We start from the raw sequence: 23,669 nt of genomic DNA on the forward strand, positions 1-23,669 counted from the left end.
GAAGTGAAATAAAATGAGGTATTCCTGTATATAGTAAACCCTAAAGAATACCCACACAAAAAAACTGAGCTAATAAATGCAGCAAAGTACCAGGACAAAAAAAAGTCAGTGTGTAAAACAGATGTATTTCTACACACTATATATGAAAAAAACCCAACATAATTAATTTATAGTAGCATCCAAAAGAATAAAATATTTAGGAGGCAGTTTAACCAAGCAAATGCAAAAATACTCACTGAAAACTGAAAACACTTTTAAATGGAATTAAAGATTTAAATAAATGGGAAGACATCCTGAGCTTACAAACTGAAAGATTTAATATTATTAAGATAATGCTACCCAAAGTGACTTTCTGATTCAGTGCATTCCTTATTAAAACTCCAGTGGTGTGTTTTTCAGAAATGGGGAAACCAGTCCTAAAGTTCATAAGGAATTTTAAGGAACCCAGAATAGCTACAACAATTTTGAATAGGAAGAAAAAGTTGGGGAATTCATACTTTTTCATTTTAAAACTTACTATAAATGTACTGTAATCAAAACTGATATTTACATAAGACTAGGCATATAGACCAATGGAATAGAATTGTCTAGAAGTAGCCCTTACATCTATGGTCCATTGATTTGGGCATTATTGCCTTTTTAGACAAAACAATTAAAAGATAAGTAATTTATAATAAGATTATAAGTAATTTATCTAATTGCTCATTGAAATGTAAAATGGTGTACCTGCTGTGGAAAACAGTTCGGTTGTTCCTCAAAAGATTAAACACAGAACTGCCATATGACCCAGCAATTCCACTCTTAACTGTATACCCCAAATAATTGAAAATAATGACTCAAAGAGATGCTTGTTCACTGATTTTCATAGCATTACTCTTCATAATAGCCAAGGGATGGAAATAGCTTAAGTGTTCCTTTAGAGATGAATGAATAAATAATATGTATGTATATGTGATAGAATATTATTCATATAACAGGATGAAGTGCTGATAAATGTTACCACATGCATGAACCTTAAAAACACATGTAAAGTTAAATAAGCCAGACATTAAAAAAATATTGTATGTTTCCACTTTTGTAAAATACCTAGAATAGATTATTCATAGAGACAACATAGATAAAGGTTTTCACGGGCTGGGGTTACTGGGGAATGGGGACTTGTTACTTAATAGATAAGTTTGGAGATGATACAGTTTTGGAAATAGTGGAGCTGGTTGTATAACATTAAATGTAATTAATGTCACTGAACTATACCCTTAAGTATATCTAAAATGGTGGCAATTTTTATGTTGTATATTGTACTATAATAAATAAATGCCTAATATTTTTAGATTCTAAGTTTCTATAAGATAAAGGAAAATGTCAGTTTCATCTAAACTATTTTCACATGTTCCAGTAATAGTGAGCAGGGAAATACCCTTTATTGAGCATCTTCCGTGTGTTAGGCACTGTTCATATAATCTAGTATGTTTGTATGCTTAATTTCTGTTTTGATTCACAACCACTTTGACTTGGGCACTATTTCCGTTTTAGACAAAACAATTAAAAGATTATAAGTAATTTATAATAAGATTATAAGTAATTTATCTGAGGTATTAAATTAAAAGATTATAAGTAATTTATTATAAATTATAAGTAATTTATCTGAGGTAAAGTATCAAGTGATAGGCTGACACTCATAATCCAGGGCTGTCTAGAGTTCATACTTAATCCATTTAATACATTCCCTTCCCTTTTCAGATGACATGACACTCATTTTATCCTTATTATGAGAACTGATGTTTTTATAATGAAACTGAGAAACTACAGATCTTGCAGAGCCTTAAAAATGTGTTATATTTAGGAAGTTCAAGAGGGTTTTAGGTATTGTTCACCCTTAAACAATGCACAGGTTAGGGTCACCATACATACAGTCAAAAGTCCATATATAACTTTAACTCTCCCAAAACTTTACTAAAAAAAAAATAATGTTTTGATTTTAGCATCACAGTTGTCAAAAGGAAGAAAATATGTTTTGGGTGCTTTTCATATGCCAGACATTGTATTTTATACTTTTATATATGTTATCCAAATTAATATTCACAACCCTGAGGTGATATTTCAGGATGCAAAGTGTGATCTTATAGAAATTAATTTACCCAAGTTTATATAGGGCAGGTATGGAATCAGTTCTCCTTCAATTCCACTTGATCTCCAAATTCACTTGACTTCCACTCCAAATTCACTTCTCCTTCAATTCCACTTGACTTCCAAATATCATATATCATGTGGTATCATACCTAGGATTTCAACCTGCAGTGACTAGAGAGAATATTTTCTGTCTATAGCTGAAAGTGTAGAGCCTTCATAAAATGTCAAGATTTCTTTCTGAAAATTTATAGCACTTCTAAAATGTTTTCATATGAATGCTAATGAATAGTGTTCTAATAGCTTTCTTTTTACCCATTATAATAATTAATAATGATATATAACATTTATTAAGCACTTTCATATGTCTTACAGTATACTAATAAGAATTTCTGTTTGCATTATCATTTTTAATCTTTTCAACAACCATGTGAGGGATAGGAAGACGCTGTTTTATAATTCAGCATAAGACTTCTTACCTAATGGGCCTGAGAATGGAAGTTGGTTGGTTGGCTGAAAATCAGTTACAGAATCACAAAATTAGCTTGTATCACAAACAATTAAAAAAGCTATAAATGTATATTCATTAGTAAGTCTTTTGATGTAAGGTCAAGGCCTTTTTCTTGAGTTAGAGATGGCTAGTTGGAGTTTTGATTTTTACCTGTTTTGCTTACACTCTATCAATGATGTGATAGGTGCAATTTTCTTTTTTTTTCATTGAAGTGGAACAGGAAATTAAAGCTACTTATGAAGAAATATGAGTGCAGCTACCTTTAGAATATGATTTTCCAAATGCAGATCTTCCTTGACTTATGATGAGGTTATATTCTGATAAACCTATTGTAAGTTGAAAATACCATAAATTGAAAATGCATTTAACCTACTGAGCATCATGTCTTAGCGTAGCCTACCTTAAGTGTTCTCAGAACACTTAATGTTAGCCTACAGTTGGCAACTTTATCTAACACAAAGCTTGTTTTATAATAAAGTGTATCTACTGCACTGAACTGAAAGTGAAAAACAATGGTTGTATTGTACAGGAATACAGAATGGTTTTAAGTGTATTGGTTGTTTACCCTTGTGATTGCATGGCCAATCGTAAGCTTCAGGATGCCCAGCTTCACAAGAGGGTATCTACTACATATCGCTAGCCCAGGAAGAGCTCAAAATTCAAAATCTGAAGTATGTTTTTTACTGAATGCATATTGCTTTCACACCATCATAAAGTAAAAAAATTGTAAGATGAGCCGTCGTAAGTTGGGGGCAATCTGTATTTTATCGTTTTATAGCTGTTTTACCCTAGACTAATTCAACAGTAAATTTTCATGGCTTGCTTTCATTGGTGGCAAAATTTTCAACCTTGTTTTTAGAGCAAGAGCTTTCTTTTTCCTTCTCATTTAAGTCAATTTATTTAATTTTCAACTCATTTATGTTAACAATTAGAAAGCACAGGTTTTGGAACAAACACCACTGCCTTTTAGCAGTTTTAATTTTTTTCTCAAGTTTTTTTGACATTTGCTATTTCAACATGTTGATTATTTTTTACTGTGGTAAATTACACAATTTTTAGGTTAACCATTTTTGAGTGAACTATTCAGTGGCATTAAGTACATTCACAGTGTGTGTAAACATCACCAGTGTCTATTTCTAGAACGTTTTCATCATTGCAAACAGTAACTCCATATCTAGTAAACAAGTACTTCCTATTCCTCCTGCATTCCCCATCCTTTAGTAAGCTCTGTTCTAATCACTTATTATAGATTCTAGATCCATTCTAGTTGCCTCATGTGAGTGGAATCATACAATTTTAATTCTTTTATGTCTGGCTTATTTTACTTAGCATAATGTTTTCAAGATTTATCTGTGTTGTAACAAATGTCAGATTCATTCCTTCTCATGGTCAAATAATACTCCATTTTCTTAAATTCATCTGTTGAGGCTTGATAGTTTCCTTTTTTTAAATTTTGTTATCATTAATCTACAATTAAATGAAGAACATTATGTTTACTAGGCGCTCCCCTTCACCAAATTCCCCCCACAAACCCCAATACAGTCACTGTCCATCAGCATAGTTAGATGTTGTAGAATCACTACTTGTCTTCTCTGTGTTGCACAGCCCTCCCCTTTACCTCCCCGCACATTATATATGCTAATCATAATACTGCCTATCTTCTTCCACACTCTTATCCCTCCCTACCTTCCCATTCTCCCCAGTCCCTTTCCCTTTGGTAACTGTTAGTCCATTCTTGGGTTTTGTGATTCTGCTGCTGTTTTGTTCCTTCAGTTTTTCTTTGTTCTTATATTTCACATATGAGTAAAATCATTTGGTATTTGTCTTTCTCCGCTTGGCTTATTTCACTGAGCGTAATACCCTCTAGCTCCATCCATGTTGTTGCAAATGGTAGGATCTGTTTTTTTCTTATAGCTGAGTAATATTCCATTGTGTATATGTACCACATCTTCTTTATCAATTCATCTACTGATGGACACTTAGGTTGCTCCCATTTCTTGGCTATTGTAAATAGTGCTGCGAAAAACATAGGGATGCATCTGTCTTTCTCAAACTGGGCTGCTGCATTCTTAGGGTAAATTCCTAGAAGTGGAATTCCTGGGTCAAATGGTAAGTCTCTTTTGAGCATTTTGAGGAACCTCCATACTGCTTTCCACAATGGTTGAACTAATTTATATTCCCACCAGCAGTGTAGGAGGGTTCCCCTTTCTCCACAACCTCGCCAACATTTGTTGTTGTTTGTCTTTTGGATGGTAGCCATCCTTACTGGTGTGAGGTGATATCTCATTGTGGTTTTAATTTGCATTTCTCTGATACCTAGTGATGTGAAGCATCTTTTCATGTGTCTGTTGGCCATCTGAATTTCTTTGGAGAACTGTCTGTTCAGCTCCTGTGCCCATTTTTTAATTGGATTATTTGCTTTTTGTTTGTTGAGGTGTGTGAGCTCTTTATATATTTTGGATGTCAAGCCTTTATCAGATCTGTCATTTACAAATATTTTCTCCCATACTGTAGGGTACCTTTTTGTTCTATTGATGATGTCCTTTGCTGTACAGAAGCTTTTTAGCTTGATATAGTCCCACTTGTTCATTTTTGCTTTTGTTTCCCTTGCCCAGGGACATATGTTCATGAAGAAGTCGCTTATGTTTATGTCCAACAGATTTTTGCCTATGTTTTTTCCTAAGAGTTTTATGGTTTCATGACTTACATTCAGGTCTTTGATCCATTTTGAATTTACTTTTGTGTATGGGGTTAGACAGTGATCCAGTTTCATTCTCTTACATGTACTGTCCAGTTTTGCCAGCACCATCTGTTGAAGAGACTGTCATTTCCCCATTGTATGTCCATGGCTCCTTTATCATATATTAATAGACCATGTATGTTTGGGTTAATGTCTAGAGTCTCTAATCTGTTCCACTGGTCTGTGGCTCTGTTCTTGTGCCAGTACCAAATTGTCTTGATTGTCTTGATTGTCTTGATTACTATGGCTTTGTAGTAGAGCTTGAAGTTGGAGAGCAAGATCCCCCCCCACTTTATTCTTCCTTCTCAGGATTGCTTTGGCTATTCGGGGTCTTTGGTGTTTCCGTATGAATTTTTGAACTATTTGTTCCAGTTCGTTGAAGAATGTTGTTGGTAATTTGATAGGGATTGCATCAAATCTGTATATTGCTTTTGGCAGTATGGCCATTTTGACGATATTAATTCTTCCTAGCCAAGAGCATGAGATAAGTTTCCATTTGTTAATGTCCTCTTTAATTTCTCTTAAGAGTATCTTATTGTTTTCAGGGTATAGGTCTTTCACTTCTTTGGTTAGGTTTATTCCTAGGTTTTTTATTCTTTTTCATGCAATTGTGAATGGAATTGTTTTTCTGATTTCTCTTTCTATTGGTTCTTGTTAGTGTATAGGAAAGCCACAGATTTCTGTGTGTTGATTTTGTATCCTGCAACTTTGCTGTATTCCGGTATCAGTTCTGGTAGTTTTGGAGTGGAGTCTTTAGCGTTTGTTATGTACAATATCATGTCATCCGCAAATAGTGATAGTTTAGCTTCTTCTTTACCAATCTGGATTCCTTATATTTCTTTGTTTTGTCTAATTTCTGTGGCTAGGACCTCCAGTACTATGTTAAATAACAGTGGGGAGAGTGGGCATCCCTGTCTGGTTCCCGATCTCAGAGGAAAAGCTTTCAACTTCTCGCTGTTCAGTATGATGTTGGCTGTGGTTTTATCATATATGGCCTTTATTATGTTGAGGTACTTGCCCTCTATGCCCATTTTGTTCAGAGTTTTTATCATGAATGGATGTTGGATTTTGTCGAATGCTTTTTCAGCATCTGTGGAGTTGATTATGTGTTCTTTGTCCTTTTTTTTTATGTGGTGGATGATGTTGATGGATTTTCAAATGTTGTATCATCCTTGCATCCCTGGGATGAATCCCACTTGGTCGTGGTGTATGATCCTGTTGATATAATTTTGAATTCGGTTTGCTAATATTTTATTGAGTATTCTTGCATCTATGTTCATCAGGGATATTGGTCTGTAATTTTCTTTTTTGGTGGGGTCTTTGCCTGGTTTTGGTATTACGGTGATGTTGGCTTCATAGAATGAGTTTGGGAGTATTTCCTCCTCTTCTCTTTTTTGGGAAACTTTAAGGAGAATGGGTATTATGTTTCCTCTGTATGTCTGATAAAATTCTGAGGTAAATCCATCTGGCCTGGGTGTTTTGTTCTTGGGTAGTTTTTTGGTTACCGCTTCAATTTCTTTGCTTGTAATTGGTTTGTGTTTCTTCCTTGGTCAGTCTTGGAAGGTTTTATTTTTCTAGGAAGTTGTCCATTTCGTCTAGGATTTCCAGCTTGTTAGCATATAAGTTTTCATAGTAATCTTTAATAATTCTTTGTATTTCTGTGGAGTCTGTCATGAGTTTTCCATTCTCATTTCTGATTCTGTTGATGTGTGTTGATTCTCTTTTTCTCTTAATAAGTCTGGCTAGAGGCTTGTCTATTTTGTTTACTTTCTCAAAGAATCAGCTCTTGGTTTCATTGATTTTTTTCTATTGTTTTATTCTTCTCAATTTTGTTTATTTCTTCTCTGATCTTTATTATGTCCCTCCTGCTTGACTTTAGGCCTCATTTGTTCTTCTTTTTCCAGTTTTGATAATTGTGATGTTAGACTATTCATTTGGGATTGTTCTTCCTTCTTTAAGTATGCCTGGATTGCTATGTACTTTCCTCTTAGGATTGCTTTTCGCTGCATCCCACAGAAGTTGGGGCTTTGTGTTGTTGTTGTCATTTATTTCCATATATTGCTGGATCTCCATTTTAATTTGGTCGTTGATCCATTGACTATTTAGAAGCGTGTTGTTAAGCCTCCATGTGTTTGTGAGCCTTTTTGCTTTCTTCGTACACCTTATTTCTAGTTTTATACCTTTGTGGTCTGAAAAGTTGGTTGGTAGAATTTCAGTCTTTTTGAATTTACTGAGGCTCTTTTTATGGCCTAGTATGTGGTCTATTCTGGAGAATGTTCCATGTGCACTTGAGAAGAATGTGTATCCTGTTGCTTTTGGATGTAGAGTTCTGTAGATGTCTATTAGGTCCATCTGTTCTAGTGTGTTGTTCAGTGCCTCCGTGTCCTTACTTATTTTCTGACCGGTGAATCTATCTTTTGGAGTGAGTGGTGTGTTGAAGTCTCCCAAAATGAATGCATTGCATTCTATTTCCTCTTTTAATTCTGTTAGTATTTGTTTTACATATACTGGTGCTCCTGTGTTGGGTGCATATATATTTATAATGGTATATCCTCTTGTTGGACTGAGCCCTTTATCATTATGTAATGTCCTTCTTTATCTCTTGTTACTTTCTTTGTTTTGCAGTCTATATTGTCTGATACTAGTACTGCAACACCTACTTTTTTCTCCCTGTTGTTTGCATGAAATATCTTTTTCCATCCCTTGACTTTTAGTCTATGCCTGTCTTTGGGTTTGAGGTGAGTTTCTTGTAAGCAGCATAAAGATTGGTCTTGCTTTTTTATCCATTCTGTTACTCTGTGTCTTTTGATTGGTGTATTCAGTCCATTTACATTTAGGGTGACTATTGAAAGATATGTACTTATTGCCATTGGAGGCTTTAGATTTGTGGTTACCAAAGGTTCAAAGTTAACTTCTTTACTACCTTATTGTCTAACTTAACTCGCTTATTGAGCTGTTATAAACACTGTCTGGTGATTCTTTATTTCTCTCCCTTCTTATTCCTCCTCCTCCTTTCTTTATATGTTGGTTGTTTTATTCTGTGCTCTTTTGTGTTTCCTTTAACTGTCTGTGTGGGTAGTTGATTTAATTTTTTGCCTTTAGTTAGTATTTGGTTGGTCTGCTTTCTTTGCTGTGATTTTATTTTCTCTGGTGATATCTATTTAGTCTTAGGAGTGCTCCCATCTAGAGCATTCCCTCTAAAATAACGTGTAGAAGTTGTTTGTGGGTGGCAAATTCCCTCAACTTTTGCGTGTCTAGGAATTGTTTAATCCCTCCTTCGTATTTAAATGATAATCGTGCTGGATACAGTATTCTTGTATATCATGCTATTCTTTTCTGTTTCTGTTGTGTTTCTGTTGAGAAATCTGATGATAGCCTGATGGGTTTTCCTTTGTAGGTGACTTTTTTCCTCTCTCTAGCTGCCTTTAAAACTCTGTCCTTGTCCTTGATCTTTGCCGTTTTAATTATTATGTGTCTTTGGTGTTGTCCTCCTTGGTTCCCTTCTGTTGGGAGTTCTGTGTACTTCTGTGGTCTGATCGATTATTTCCTCTCCCAGTTTGGGGAAGTTTTTAGCCATTATTTCTTCAAAGATACTTTCTATCCCTTTTTCTCCCTTTTCTTTTTCTGGTACCCCTATAATGCAGATATTCTTCCTTTTGGATTGGTCACACAGTTCTCTTAATATTGTTTCATTCCTGGAGATCCTTTTATCTCTCTGCGTCAACTTCTATGCGTTCCTGTTCTCTGGTTTCTATTCCATTAATGGCCTCTTGCATCTTATCCATTCTGCTTATAAATCCTTCCAGAGATTGTTTCATTTCTGAAATCTTCCTCCGGATGTCATCCTTTAGCTCTTGTGTATTTCTCTGCAGCTCCATCAGCATGGTTATGACCTTTATTTTGAATTCTTTTTCTGGAAGATTGGTTAGGTCTATCTCCTCAGGGGTTGACTGTGATTTTGGTCTTCTTCCTTTTCATGGCAATAGAGATAGTTGTGCGGAGCTGGCGCGTGTGCTGGCTGGGAGAACGTCCCTTCTTGCTGGTTTGTGGCCTTACTCTCCTCAGAGAAAAGAGACCTCTAGTGGCTTGTGCTGTGCAGCTATGTGCAGACGGGGCTTCTGATTCTTGCACAGCCACTGTGGAGTTTAGCTCCGCGGTTGTTGTGGGTGTGGCCTGCCTCAGACTGCTGCTCCGATATGGCGGAGCGCGTTGGAGGGGAAATGGCCGGGAGGCTGTTTATCTCCATGAGGGGCCTCCGAGCTGCGCTGCTGCCCAGAGTGTTAGCACACCCGGAGTTCCATGGGATTCCCAGCTGCTAGGCTAAGTGTCCTGGAATACTTCTATCCAGCAGTGGGGTCCCTGTCCCTTTAAGACTTTCAAAAAGCACTTGCCTTTTCTTTGTCCCAGGAACGCTGGCTGTGGGGACCTGCTCACAGGTCTTACTGTCCTGTTTCCCTAGTTTCCAACACCCCACGCACGCACTGTGTGTCTGCGCTATGGTGAGGATGGCTAGGGCTGGCTGTTTAGCAGTCCTGGGCTCCCTCTCCCTCCCTGCTCTGACTCCTCTCCTCCTGCCGGGAACTGAGGTGAGGGGTGCTCGCTTCCCATCAGGCCATGGCTTGTATGTTACCCTTTGTGAGGCGCTGGGTTCTCGGAGGTGTGGATGTAGTCTGGCTGTTGTCCTGTGTCTTTGGTTGTATTTGTTGTATTTTCAAAAATATATATGGTTTTGGGAGGAGATTTCTGCTGCTTTACTCACACCGCCATCTTGGCTCCGCCCCTCTCGATTCCTATGTTTTTAAGTTGCAAAAGTTTTATTAAAATATTTTCTTGGTTGAAACAATAGTAACAGGTAATAAAGGTTTTGTATTTTGGTGCTAAAAATCATTTTTGCTGATTTTCTAACAAATAAAAGTAATAAATCAAATGATTATTCCATATATGCTCTGAATTTTCATCTTTGAATTTATTTATATACCATGCCAATACAATTAATAAAATAGTATTGGTTGATGATGTGGACAAATGGGAACCCTCCTACGCTGATTTTGGGGATGCAAATTGGTGCATCTGCTATGGAAAGCAGTATGGAAGTTCTTCAAAAAATTAAAAATAGAAGTGCCGTTCGATCCAGTAGTTCCACTTTGAGGAATTTACCCAAAGAAAGCAAAATCCCTGATTCAAAAAGATATCTGTACCTGTATGTTTATTACCACACTATTTACAATAGCCAAGATATGGAAGCAAACTAAGTGTCCATCAGTAGATGAATGGATAAAGAAGAGGTGGTACATATATACAGTGGAGTATTCAGCCATAAAAATAAAAGAAACCCTGTCATTTGGAACAACATGGATGGAACTATAGGATATTATGCTCAGTGAAATAAGCCAGATAGAGAAAGACTGAACAAAGTAGCAGTAGACTCATAGACACTGAGAGGTGACTAGTGGTTACCATGGGGGAGGGATTGGGACAGGTGTGGGGAGAGTGTGAAGGGGATAAAGGGGCAAAATAATTCACAGTCACAATATAAGTTGGTCACAGGGATGATAGTACAGCATAGAGAATATAGTCAATGACTCTAACATCTTTCTAAGTTGATAGCTTGTAACTGCACTAGAAGGGGTGAGGATTTTGGTAACTGTTGAACCACTGTGTTGTACATTTGAAACCAATATAAGGTTGTATAAAATGATACTTTAATGAAAAAATTGTATTTGGACATATTTTGGGAGCTTATTTAGCATAGTTTCATTGTATCAAATGGAATGTTGTTTAAACAAGACAAAGTTAAACAATATAAATCCATGAAAAAGATTAAAATTTAAATCTTTAAAATAGATCTGATGGGTGGCATTTTGATGTTTACTTTCTTATGTATCTCATTGTGCTACTGTGCTACAAATGATTAATGAATCAACTTGTAAAACTGTTATTTTTATGCTTTTACAAACATGAACAGTTAGTAGAGTTGGGGGAAGTTACTGGAGGTTTGGTTTGGATTTTCTCTTTTGCATGTGTATAATAGTTTCAGTGGCGACCAAGTGGGAATGGAAAGTAGAAGAAACAGCTTCTTTCTAATGAAAGCGGCATACCTCTTGTTTTAAAAATACATTATTTTTTTTTATAAGCTTAAAACAATCAGCATTTATTATCTAGCATAGTTTCTATGGGTCAGAAACCTGGGTGCAGCTTTGCCAGGCTGCAGCCATTCATTTACTTATTAAAGTATTATTGATATACATTTTTATGAAGGTTCCATATGAAAAAACATGGTTACTACATTTACCCATATTATCAAGTCCCCATCCACACCCCATTGCAGTCACTGTCCATCAGTGTATTAAGATGCCACAGATTCACTATATGCCTTCTCTGTGCTACACTGTCTTCCCTGTGACCCCTCACACCATGTGTACTAAACATAATACCCCTGAATCCCCATTTCCCTTCCTCCCCACCTGCTCTACCACACCCCTCCCTTTTGGTAACTGCTAGTCCCTTATGGGAGTCTGTGAGTATGCTCCTGTTTTGTTCCTTCAGGTTTGCTTCATTGTTATACTCCACAAATGAGGGAAATCATTTTGGCACTTATCTTTCTCTGCCTGGCTTATTTCACTGAGCATAATACCCTCTAGCTCCATCCATGTTGTTGCAAATGGTAGGATTTGTTTCTTATGGCTGAATAGTATTCCATTGTGTATATGTACCACCTCTTCTTTATCCATTCATCTACTGATGGACACTTAGGTTTCTTCCTTATCTTGGCTGTTGTAAATAGTGCTGTGATAAACATAGGGATACATATGTCTTTTTGAATCTGAGAAGTTGTATTCTTTGGGTAAATTCAAAGGAGTGGGATTCCCAGGTCAAATGGTATTTCAATTTTTAGTTTTTTGAGGAACCTCTGTATTGCTTTACACAATGGTTGAACTAGCTTACATTCCCACCAGCAGTGTAGGAGGGTTCCCCTGTCTGTGCATCCTCACCGGCATTTGTTGTTCTTAGTCTTTTTGATGCTGACCATCCTTACTGGTGTAAGGTAATATCTCATTGTGGTTTTAGTTTGCATTTCCCTGATGATTAGTGATGTGGAGCATCTTTTCATGTGTTGGCCGTCTGAATTTCTTCTTTGGAGAATTGTCTCTTCATATCCTCTGCCCATTTTTTGATTGGGTTATTTGCTTTTTGGGTGGTGAGACATATGAGTTCTTTATATATTTTGGATGTTAACCCCTTGTTGGATATGTCGCTTACAAATATATTCTCCCATACTGTACGATGCCTTTTTGTTCTGCTGATGGTGTCCATTGCTGTACAGAAGCTTTTTAATTTGATGTGCTCCCATTTGTTCATTTTTGCTTTTGATTCCCTTGCTCGAGGAGATGCGTTCAGGAAAAAGTTGCTCATGTTTATATTCAGGAGATTTTTGCCTATGTTGTGTTCTAAGAGTTTTATGGTGTCTCATGACTTACACTCAGGTCTTTGGTGCATTTTGACTTTACTTTTGTCTGTGGGGTTAAACAGTAATCCAGATTCATTCTCTTGTATGTAGCTGTCCAGTTTTGCCAATACCAGTTGTTGATGAGGCTGTCATTTCCCCACTGTATGTCCATAGCTCCTTTATCGTATACTAATTGACCATATATGGTTGGATTTATATCTGGCCTCTCTAGTCTGTTCCATTGGTGTATTGTTCTGTTCTTGTGCCAGTACCAAATTGTCTTCATTACTGCTTTGTAGTAGAGCTTGAGGTCAGGGGGCGTAATCCCTCCAGCTTTATTCTTCCTTCTCAGGATTGCTTTGGCTATTCGGGGTCTTTTTTGGTTCCATTTGAATTTATAACGATTTGGTCTATTTCATTAAAGAATGCTGTTGCTATTTTGACATGGATTACATTGAATCTGTAGACTGCTTTAGGCAGGATGGCCATTTTGACAATATTAATTCTTCCTCTGTATGAGCATAGGGTGTTTCCATGTATTGGTATATTCTTTAATTTCTCTCATGAGAGTCTTGTATTTTTCAGAGTATAGGTCTTTCACTTCCTTGGTTAGGTTTATTCCTAGGAATTTTATTCTTTTTGATGCAATTGTGAATAGAATTGTTTTCTTGATTTCTCTTTCTGCTAGTTCATTGTTAGTGTATAGGAATGCTGCAGATTTCTGTGTATTGTGTCCATGCAACTTTGCTGAATTCAGATATTAGATCTAGTAGTTTTGGAGTGTATTCTTTAGGGTTTTTATGTACAATATTGTGTCGTCTGCAAACAGGGACAGTTTAACTTCTTCCTTGCCAATCTGGATGCCATTATTTCTTTGTGGTGTCTGATTGCTGTGATGAGGACTTCGAGAACTATGTCGAATAAAAGTAGAGAGAGTGGGCATCCTTGTCTTGTTCCCAATCTTAAAGGAAAGGCTTTCAGCTTCTTGCTGTTAAGTTTGATGTTGGCTGTGAGTTTCTCATATATGGCCTTTATTATGTTGAGGTACTTTCCCTCTATACCCACTTTGTTGAGAGTTTTTATCATGAATGGATGTTGAATTTTGTCAAATGCTTTTCGGCATCCATGGAGATGATCATGTGGTTTTTGGCTTTTTTGTTGATGTGGTGGATGATGTTGATGGATTTTCTAATATTGTGCCATCCTTTCACCCCTGGAATAAATCCTACTTGATCATGGTGGATGATTTATTTGATATATTTTTGAATTTGGTTTGGTAATATTCTGTTGAGTATTTTTGCATCTATGTTCATCAGGGATATTGGTGTGTAATTTCCTATTTTTGTGGTGTCTTTGCCTGTTTTTGGTGTTAGAGTGATGCTGGACTAAGAATAAGTTTGGAAGTATTCCCTCTTCTACTTTTTGGAAAACTTTAAGGAGGATGGGTATTAGATCTTCATTAAATGTTTGATGAAATTCAGCAGTGAATCCATCTGCCCAGGGGTTTTGTTCTTAGGTAGTTTTTTGATTACCAGTTCAATTTTGTTATTGGTAATTAGTCTGTTCAGATTTTCTGTTTCTTTCTGGATCAGCCTTGGAAGGTTGTATATTTCTAGAAAGTTGTCCATTTCTTCTAGGTTATCCAGTTTGTTAGCATATAATTTTGCATTGTACTCTCTAATAATTCTTTGTATTTCTATGGTGTCTGTAGTAATTTTTCTTTTCTGTGATTTATCCTTTCTCAATTCTGGTTCTGTTTCTGTGTGTAGACTCTCTTTTTTTCTTCATAAGTCTGGCTTAGGGGTTTATCTATTTTGTTTATTTTCTTGAAGAACCAGCTCTTGTTTTCATTGATTCTTTCTATTGTTTTATTCTTGATTTTATTTATTTCTGCTTTAATCTTTATTATGTCTGTCCTTCTACTGACTTTGGGCCTCATTTCTTCTTTTTGTAGTTTCGTTAATTGTGCGTTTAGACTGTTTATATGGATTGTTTTTCTTTCCTGACGTAGGCCTGTATTGTAACATACTTCCCTCTTAGCTTTGCCTTCACTGCATCCCACAGATTTTGAGGTGTTGAATTATTGTTGTCATTTGTCTCCATGTATTGCTTGATCTCTGTTTTTATTTGGTCATTGTTTTTATTTAGGAGCATGTTGTGAAGCCTCCATGTGTTTGTGGGATTTTTCATTTTCTTTGCCTAATTTATTTCTAGTTTCATACCTTTGTGGTCTGAGAGAGTGGTTGGTACAATTTCAGTCTTTTTGAATTTATTGAGCCTCTTTTTGTGGCCTAGTATGTCATGTATTCTTGAAAATGTTCCATGTGTACGTAAGAAGAATGTGTATTCTGCTGCTTTTGGAGGTAGAGTTCTGTAGATGTCTGTTGGGTTCATGTGTTCTAATGTGTTGTTCAGTGCCTCTGTCTCCTTACTTACTTTCTGTCTGGTTGATCTGTCATTTGGAGTGAGTGGAGTATTGAAGTCCCCTAGAATGAATGCATTGCATTCTGTTTCCCCCTTTTAATTCAGTTAGTATTCATTTCACATATGTAGGTGCTCCTGTGTTGGGCACATAAATATTTATAACGGTTATATCTTCTTGTTGGATTGACCCCTTTATCATTATGTAGTGTCCTTCTTTGTCTCTTGTTACTTTCTTTGTTTTGAAGTCTATTTTGTCTCATACAAGTACTGCAACTCCTATTTTTTTTTCCTATTAGTTGCATGACATATCTTTTTCCATCCCTTCACTTTTAGTCCATGTATGTGTTTGGATTTAAAGTGACTCTCTTGTAGGCAGCATATAGATGGGTCTTGTTTTTTTATCCATTCAGTGACTCTATGTCTTTTGATTGGGGCATTCAGACCATATTTACATTTATGGTGATTATCAATAGGTATGTACTTGTGCCATTGCAGGCTTTAGATTTGTGGTTACCAGAGGTTCCAGGTTAACTTCCTTACTACCTAAGAGTCTAACTTCATTCACTTAGTGTGCTATTACAAACACAATCTGTAGGTTCTTTTTTTCTTGTTCTTTTTCTTCCTCCTCCATTCTTTGTATATTAGGTATCATATTCTGTACTCTTTGTCTATCCCTTGATTGACTTTGGGGTTTAGTTGATTTAATTTTGCATTTGCTTAGTAATTAGCTGTTCTACTTTCTTTGCTGTGGTTTTATTACCTCTGGTGACAGTTATTAAACCTTAGGAACACTTTCATCTATAGCAGTCCCTCCAAAATACACTGTAGAGATGGTTTTGTGTGAGGTGAATTCTCTCTGCTTTTGCTTATCTTGAAATTGTTTAATCCCTCCTTCAAATTTAATTGATAATCTTGCCAGATAAAGTATTCTTGGTTCGAAGTCTTTATGCCTCATTGCATTTAATACATCATGCCACTGCCTTCTTGCCTGTAATGTTTTGGCTGAGGAGTCTGATGATAGCCTGATGTGCTTTCCTTTGTAGATGATCATTTTTCTCTCTCTGGCTGCTTTTAATAGTCTGTCCTTGTCCTTGATATTTGCCTTTGAATTACTATGTGTCTTGGTGTTGTCTTCCTTGGGTCCGTTGTATTGGGAGGTCTGTGCTCGTCCATGGCCTGAGAGACTATCTCCTTCCCCAGATTGGGGAAGTTTTCATCAATTACCTCCTCAAAGACACTTTCTATCCCTTTTTCTCTCTGTTTCTTCTCATACCCCAATAATATGAATATTTTTCCATTTGGATTGGTGACACAGTTCTCTCAATATTTTTTCATTCATAGAGATCCTTTTTTCTCTCTGTGCCTCACCTTCTTTGTATTCCTCTTCTCTAATTTCTGTGTCATTTCTCATCTCCACCATGTCTTACCTGCTTTTAAAACCTTCCATTGTATGTTTCATTTCTGATACTGTTTTCTGTAGTGATTGGATCTCCAACCAGAACTCATTCCTGAGTTCTTGAATATTTTTCTTTACCTCCGTGAGCATGTTTATGATTTTTATTTTGAAATCTCTTTCAGGAGGATTCACAAGGTTGATTTCATTTGACTCTTTCTCTGGTGTATTTATAATTTTGCTTTGAATGAAGTTCCTTTCATGTTTCATATTTGTGTGTGGCACCCTCTAGTGCTCAGAAGCTCTATTCTCTGGAGCTGCTGAGCCCCTGGAGAAATGTCAAGGGTTGCAGGGGAGCGATGTTGGTGCCTGGGCAGGAGGAAACAGCTGTTTCCTGCTTCCTGGCTGCTATGCCTATCTTCAGTGCCTGAACCATTGGACTGAACACACAGGTATAATCCTCTATGGTTTGCGTTTGTAGCTGCCATAGGTGGAGCTTCCCTCTGGCTTGCCTGATGCCAGGGCAGGGTTTGCTGGTTTGTAAGCCATGTGTGGGCTGGCGGGGAGGAAGGTGCAGCAGGCTGCGTATCACGGAGGGAGGCCTTGTAGCTGTGTAGCCAGCCTAGGGGCTGGAGCATCTGAAGATAGTGAAAGTTCCCAACCTGCTGGGCAGAGTGCACCCTGACAATTTTTCTCCCTGTCCTTTCTCCTGAGCAGTAAGCTCTGTGCAATCCTTGCCCCATTAGCAGCCCTCTTGTTGTTAGGAAGTCCCTCAGACTGTCCACTTTTCTCTTTTCCCAGAGCAGCCAGATACGGATCCCTGTTTTCCACAGGAGGCTGGAATCTCAGTCTCTCTAGGTATTCTGCCTGTCTTATCTTTCCAACCCCTTTAATCACCAGAGCACCATGTAATGTAGGTTTGTGCTCCCAGGGCAGATCTCCAGAGCTATGTGTTCAGCGGTCCCAGGGCTCCACTCCCTCCCCACTGTTTCTCTTCCTCCTGCCGGTGATCTGGGGTGGGGGAGGGGCTTGGGTCCTGCTGGGCCACTGCTTTGGTATGTTATCCTGTTCCATGAGGTCTTTTCTTTTCCTCAGGTGTATGCAGTCTGGCGCAGCCCTCTTTCCAGAATCTAAGGTTACATTCTTAATACTGGTTTTAAGGAGGTTTCATGTGACATGGGAAGACCCAATTTTTTTTTTACCCCAGTTTCATGAGCCTGGCTTCTTTGTTTGTTGAAGTGCACTCTTCTTTTTTTTTGAAGTGTACTCTTCTTAATGTGTTTGTTTTATCATAAAAATAACACAGTAACAACAGATGGCTTCTTAAAACATTCTCTTTTGTAAAGTCTCAAGAGTTGTGTGCAAAATTCTAATTTAAATTTGAGATGCTGGTAAAATCACCTCCCAGTATTTTACAGAAACAGTTGAAAAATACCTTTGGGTGTATTTGAGCAAATTTGTGAACAATTTTGAATAGTTATTCTAAAGAAGAAAAGAATGAATCAAGGACAATCCCTTGTGTATTATATTTATTTCCTTTCGTCTTTTTGCAGTTCTATAACTTTCAGTGCCAAAGTGAACCATGGCTTACTGTGTGGATGGACTGGCTTCTTCTAAATGATAAAGTGGCCACAAGTACCCTTTTTATTAATCATTTTGCTTCAGGTTTGACTGGTGGGTGTCCTTGACACATTGTTGTTCTTCCTGAGTTAGAGAAGGAGTTCTATTACTTTTCAACTGTGCTTGCACATTTCCTAGGGCACAGGAAACTGGACTGGTAGTAACAAAGGTTAGAACCTCTTAAATGGCATCCTGGGATTCGGTGTCTTAGGTCCCTAAGACCATTTAACTTGGGTGTAGAGTGATGATAGTACCTGGCACTGAGGCCAGGTGCAAGTAGCAGTGAAGGATAGGCTAAATGTGAATGGAGAGGTGTGGTTGGAGCTTAAATTCCACAAGGTTAATAACCTCTGTTACCTGGAAGGACCCTAAAGCAGCAGTTTTCTAGTATCCGAACTATGGAGAGTGGTGGTTTGCATGCAGTCAACAATCAGATGGGTGTTCTAATCTAATAATGAGTGTTCTTTGGTAAGGTGGACAGTATTATAGAGGTAATTTTGAGGTGTTTGTAGATCCTATACACACTGACTTTTTGTTGGGATAGTGTAAGAGTTAATGGAGTAAACCCTTTACATTATATAGATCAATATAATTTAGGGTTTCTTACCCTGACAGTGTTCCTATGGAGGTTTCTTCTAGTGCTTTTCTGCTCTGGCAAGTTTCTCTGTATCCATCATTTTGTTTCTTCAGTTTTGGGGGTAGTGGTTTTCCCTCCAACTTCAGTGTTTTGTTGGATCTAAAAATAGTTGTTGATTTTTTTCAGTTTAGGTTTTTACTTGTTATGATGGAGTGGTGACTTCTAAGTTCCTTACATGTAAGACTGGAACCAGATGTTGATTTTTTTTTTTAAAGACATTGAAGTTACTGGATGGTCTTGTTTACAGTCAGATTCATGCTATAATATGAGTGGATCTTTAGAAAAGCCCAAGGTCTTTCCCAAACCTTCTAACTTGAATGGTCTAGAATAGGTCTGACTCTAGGGCTTAGTTCATCCTCCATAATATTACCTTCTTGGTGTCTTAGATGGATGCTAGGGCACTTATCAAGATCTCCATTTGGGTAGGTCCCAAATATATATATATATATTTTTAAACAGGAGTTGAAAAACAAAGTTTAATTACATAAGTATGGTGAATCCATAGACGAGATTCCTGAGAATTCTGTGTTTAGAGGAGTTTTATACTGCTGCTGTGGTTTTTAGATAGAGGACTAATTGTACTAAATTTAGGGGATGCTAACAGAGATATTTTTAGAGGGCTTGGTTGATGGCCTCCGAATGTTTTCCTATGGAGGATGGACAGATGGTTGCAGCATTGAGAGATTTGAAAAACATCAGCAACACAGGGAAAATACACAGTGAAATGATTGATATTCCAGTTATCTGGTACCTGGATGGTCTAAAACTCAAGGACATTTATGGCTGGCGTAATGGTGGTTAGTGCAGATAGGCACTGATGAGTTGTCATCTTGCCTCTTATGTCCAATGATGACATCTAAAGCGAAACATCAGTTTCTATAGTGAGACTAAATGACAGTAATTATCCACTGAGGCACTCTTCCCTAGTAAGTTGCTGAACCTCCCATGCAGCTAATGTCTATTGAGGGCACCCACATGGTCCTCATTTGTGTATGGTACACATGTGGCCCCTGTCTCTTGGAAACAGGGAAAGTCTCTTGTTTGTAGATAAAGCTCCTAGAGCCACTTGCTAAGGTCAGAGCACAGGTACTCAGCTAAAACCTCTCTCACAGGCTGCAGCACTGCAACTTATGTGTCTTAACATAAGACTTGACCAAGCTATACACACACACACTGATGTGTAAGACCCTACCAGATACCTCAGTCACTCCTTTTTGACTAGATTCTGTTCTCTTCATCAGTGATCCCAGCTGGTGCACTCTCTTTTCACTGACCAGGATCTGAACAAATTAACAAATAAGACAGGAATAGTGACAGAGGAAAAGTATATACTTCATTACTCAGAAAGGATAGATTGAAGCATGTTGCCCAATTGAGAATTAAGTGAGCTTTTATCGTCCAATCTCCTCTGTAGATTTTGAAAGAAATGTGTGTAATTTGTTCATCGTGATAGTCAATGGTAACTAAGGTACAGTTGAGACTTTAATCAGGAAATCCCTAGTCCTTTTGTTTTCAGTTTATGCACTCCAGTGTGTAAATGAGTACTCTAACTAGCTTATTAGCTATAGCATGTTGAGACTTCTCTTTCACAGAGTAAATGAGCTGATGAAGGGAAGTGGTTCCTTGGGGCAATTAGAAGTAGAAACAGAATCTCATAGATTATTATTTTCACCCATTGGACTTTGTCTCACTTCTTGAACCTTTATTTTATTCCTTGGACCTGTGTCCCACTTGGTGTAACACTACAACTAATATAAAAGACTCAAGAAATAAAGCTATGAATTTGAGGTGTTAAGGAATCTAGGCACCTAGGTGGGCAAATAGTATAAGGTAGTTGAAGCAAGGAACTAATTAGGACGTGAAAGTTTTACACAGTACTGTTTTAAATTATAGATGGTCTATATTCTGTGTTAGAAGCACTTTATAAACAATTATTTAACTTTGGTGTGGCTATTTTATAAAATTATGTGGAAATCTCTCTAGAAATATGTTACCTTTGTTATTTTCTGAGCATTCAGCCAGATCTCTTTGTTTATAGCTGGGCTCAAAATGCAGAGAACTCAAAGATATTCATTTCGGCCAGTGTTACAAGATCTCAGATGAAGGCATGATCGTCATAGCCAAGGGCTGTCTGAAATTGCAAAGAATATACATGCAAGAAAACAAATTGGTAAGTACTTGTTATCATCCTTGGGTTTTTCTAACTCTTGAATTCCTTGTAACTTAGCTTATAAATTTTCTTCTGCTTATTTTCTTTTGGTGGTTTATAGGCAAATACTATTTAAAAGCAAGAATCCTCTCAAAAAATGACTTTATAAATTGATACTATAACTGTATAGGTGTTTGAATGTGGTACTTGCAAGTTAAACATTCCTCATTAGCATGTGCTAATACTTAAATACTTTTTTTCTTAATTCTGACAGTGAACTAAGTCACGTAAATTGGAAAAAACTAAATTTAGATGCCAAACATAAGTATATGGTTGTTGTTCCTTCTGATTCCCTAGGGATTGTAATAATTCTAGTTAGGGTTTTTTAATATTCAGGAAGATGTACACTTCTGAAATACAGCCTTTCACAGTATGGTGAAAAAGGGATTCAATAAATTGAGGCAGAAGATCTTTGTAGTTACATAGATTTTATGTTTTAAGCACATGTGTAACTCATTCACACTTAATATATATAATAAATTTAAAGCCATTTAATTTTCTCTTACTGAGATTTAATTCACATAAAATTCACCCTTTTAAAGTGTACAAACTCAACTCAGTGATATTTAGCATATTCACAGAGTTGTACAATCATCATCACTAATTCTAGAGAAGTTTCATTACCTCATAAAGAAACTTTGTGCCCATTTGCCATCATTCTTCATTTCACCCTTCCTCCAGCTCCTGGCAACTGGTAATCTACTTGCTGTCTCTATGGATTTGCCTCTTACAGACATTTGGTATAAACGAAATCATACAATATGTGTTTTTTGTGTCCACCTGCTTTAACAGTATAGTTCATTCATGTAGTAGCATGTGTCAGAGCTTCAGTCTTTTTTATGCCTGAATAATATTTCACATCCATTCAATTCATATTTGATAGGTCCATAGTACAGGTTAATAGAAAAACTTGTCACTAGGGAGGCACTAGAATTCTCAGTGTTGAAAAATAGTGTACTTCAAACTGTGGGCAAGGTGGTCCTGAATATGTAGCATATTTACAAAGAACACTTGCTTTTTAATTGTATCCCCAAAACAAAGAGATCTTTTTGTTTTGCCTTTGGGTAATTTACAAAATTTGATAACTATATTTCATGTATTAAGTTTTGAAAGGTCTCTAGAAGCATTAGCACTTCAAGTGCAATAAATGCTATTTTAAAAAAAGATTCCAGTTAGAAAAATTGAAACACTGTGAATTAAAAGTAAGTGCTTTTATTACCACATAGAATTGTTTTCTTCTGAAATTATATAGTAAAAATACTTCACATTCCTCTACACATTAAATACAGATTTAATAATCACTCTTGAGGCAGTATGGTCTAGTACAGAGAATAAGTTCTTTTGGGGCAGAGAGTGAATTTTTGAATTCTGGTATATACTTACTTGCATTTTGTTGCTGGGAAAGTTACTTCAGCTATCTGAACCTCCTTTGCAAACTGGGTTATTAAAATACTTGTCATTTTGCAGGTTATGGCTTTGAGGTTCAAGTGGTGGAGTGCTCTTAAGTTGTCTAGTACAAACCTATGAGAAACACTTAAAAAATAGTAGTTTTTATGAGATCACTACTGTGTTTGTCTCTTGGTTTTCACTTTACGCTCAAAGCATGGTAATCCCGAGTTAAATTTTTTATATTCCTCACATAATGAGAATATTTTTGAGTGATTAATATTTTCCTGTTGACTAAACACAGAGGATAAGTTTCTTGACACATTAAAAATTTTAATCTGTGATTTCCCAAAGGAATTAAATATGTATGTTTTAGAAGTTCTAGTTCACATTAGTTTTTCCCTACTATGGTTGTCCACTAAAAAGATGTTTTACACTTAAGTGCTAAAGGAATCAGTTTTGTATGTAGTGTTACTTGGTAAACATTTTGATTTCATTGAAAATTTGAAGTAATGTTGCTTAATCTTAAAGTTGAGTTCAATAAAGTTCTGTCAGTTTAAAAGGAAATTAAAAAAAAAGGGAAATTTAGAGTAATTTGAACTCTTTCTATTGGACAGCTGAATTATTGATCACTAACCTCCCATAGGAATTATGCTTTGTATTTTTGCAATTTATGAAATAACAAGTATTTGAATTGCATAACAACCTACAGTTTTAAATAGTTTGGGTGTTTTCACTCTGAGAAGTATTATTAGTCCTTTAACAAAAAATATTTTAAATAGGGTGAGTAGAAATAATAGCAGTTTGGTTAAAGGCAAATATTTATATATGCATATATTTATAAGATTATATTGTTATGTAATTATAGACAGGAAATATAAACATCATTAAGTAAGACATATTTTTAATTAACAACTAGTAGAGATACTTAGGAGAATATTTAACAGGATGCCAAAGGAATTTTGACTGGTGTGTATACTAATCATTAGACAAATTATTTTGCTAATTCTCTTATTAAATTGAATCCTCTCAAAAGGGTAATATAGCTTCATTGTGTAGTCTGAAAATAATCATAGCATAGTGTTTTAAAGTATAAATTTTTCATACTTTAAAATATTAAATTGATTGCTTTTATATATTGGCAGTATTTGACAAGAGTATATAGTTTTTTAACA

At 36.4% G+C, this 23,669-nt stretch overlaps 1 protein-coding gene across 6 annotated transcripts in view; it reads left to right on the forward strand.

Moving 5' to 3' along the window:
* FBXL17 (F-box and leucine rich repeat protein 17) overlaps positions 1-23,669 on the forward strand; it is a 531,544-nt gene that overhangs the window by 21,946 nt on the left and 485,929 nt on the right. For all 6 annotated transcript variants that reach the window (XM_037011920.2, XM_073233169.1, XM_073233185.1 and 3 more), the window contains exon 4: positions 20,938-21,069. In XM_037011920.2, the coding sequence (XP_036867815.2) occupies positions 20,938-21,069 (132 nt within the window). The remainder of the gene's footprint in view (positions 1-20,937; positions 21,070-23,669) is intronic.

The sequence above is a fragment of the Manis javanica genome, chromosome 1 (assembly GCF_040802235.1).
Source record: "Manis javanica isolate MJ-LG chromosome 1, MJ_LKY, whole genome shotgun sequence".
Classification (NCBI taxonomy): Eukaryota; Metazoa; Chordata; class Mammalia; order Pholidota; family Manidae; genus Manis; species Manis javanica.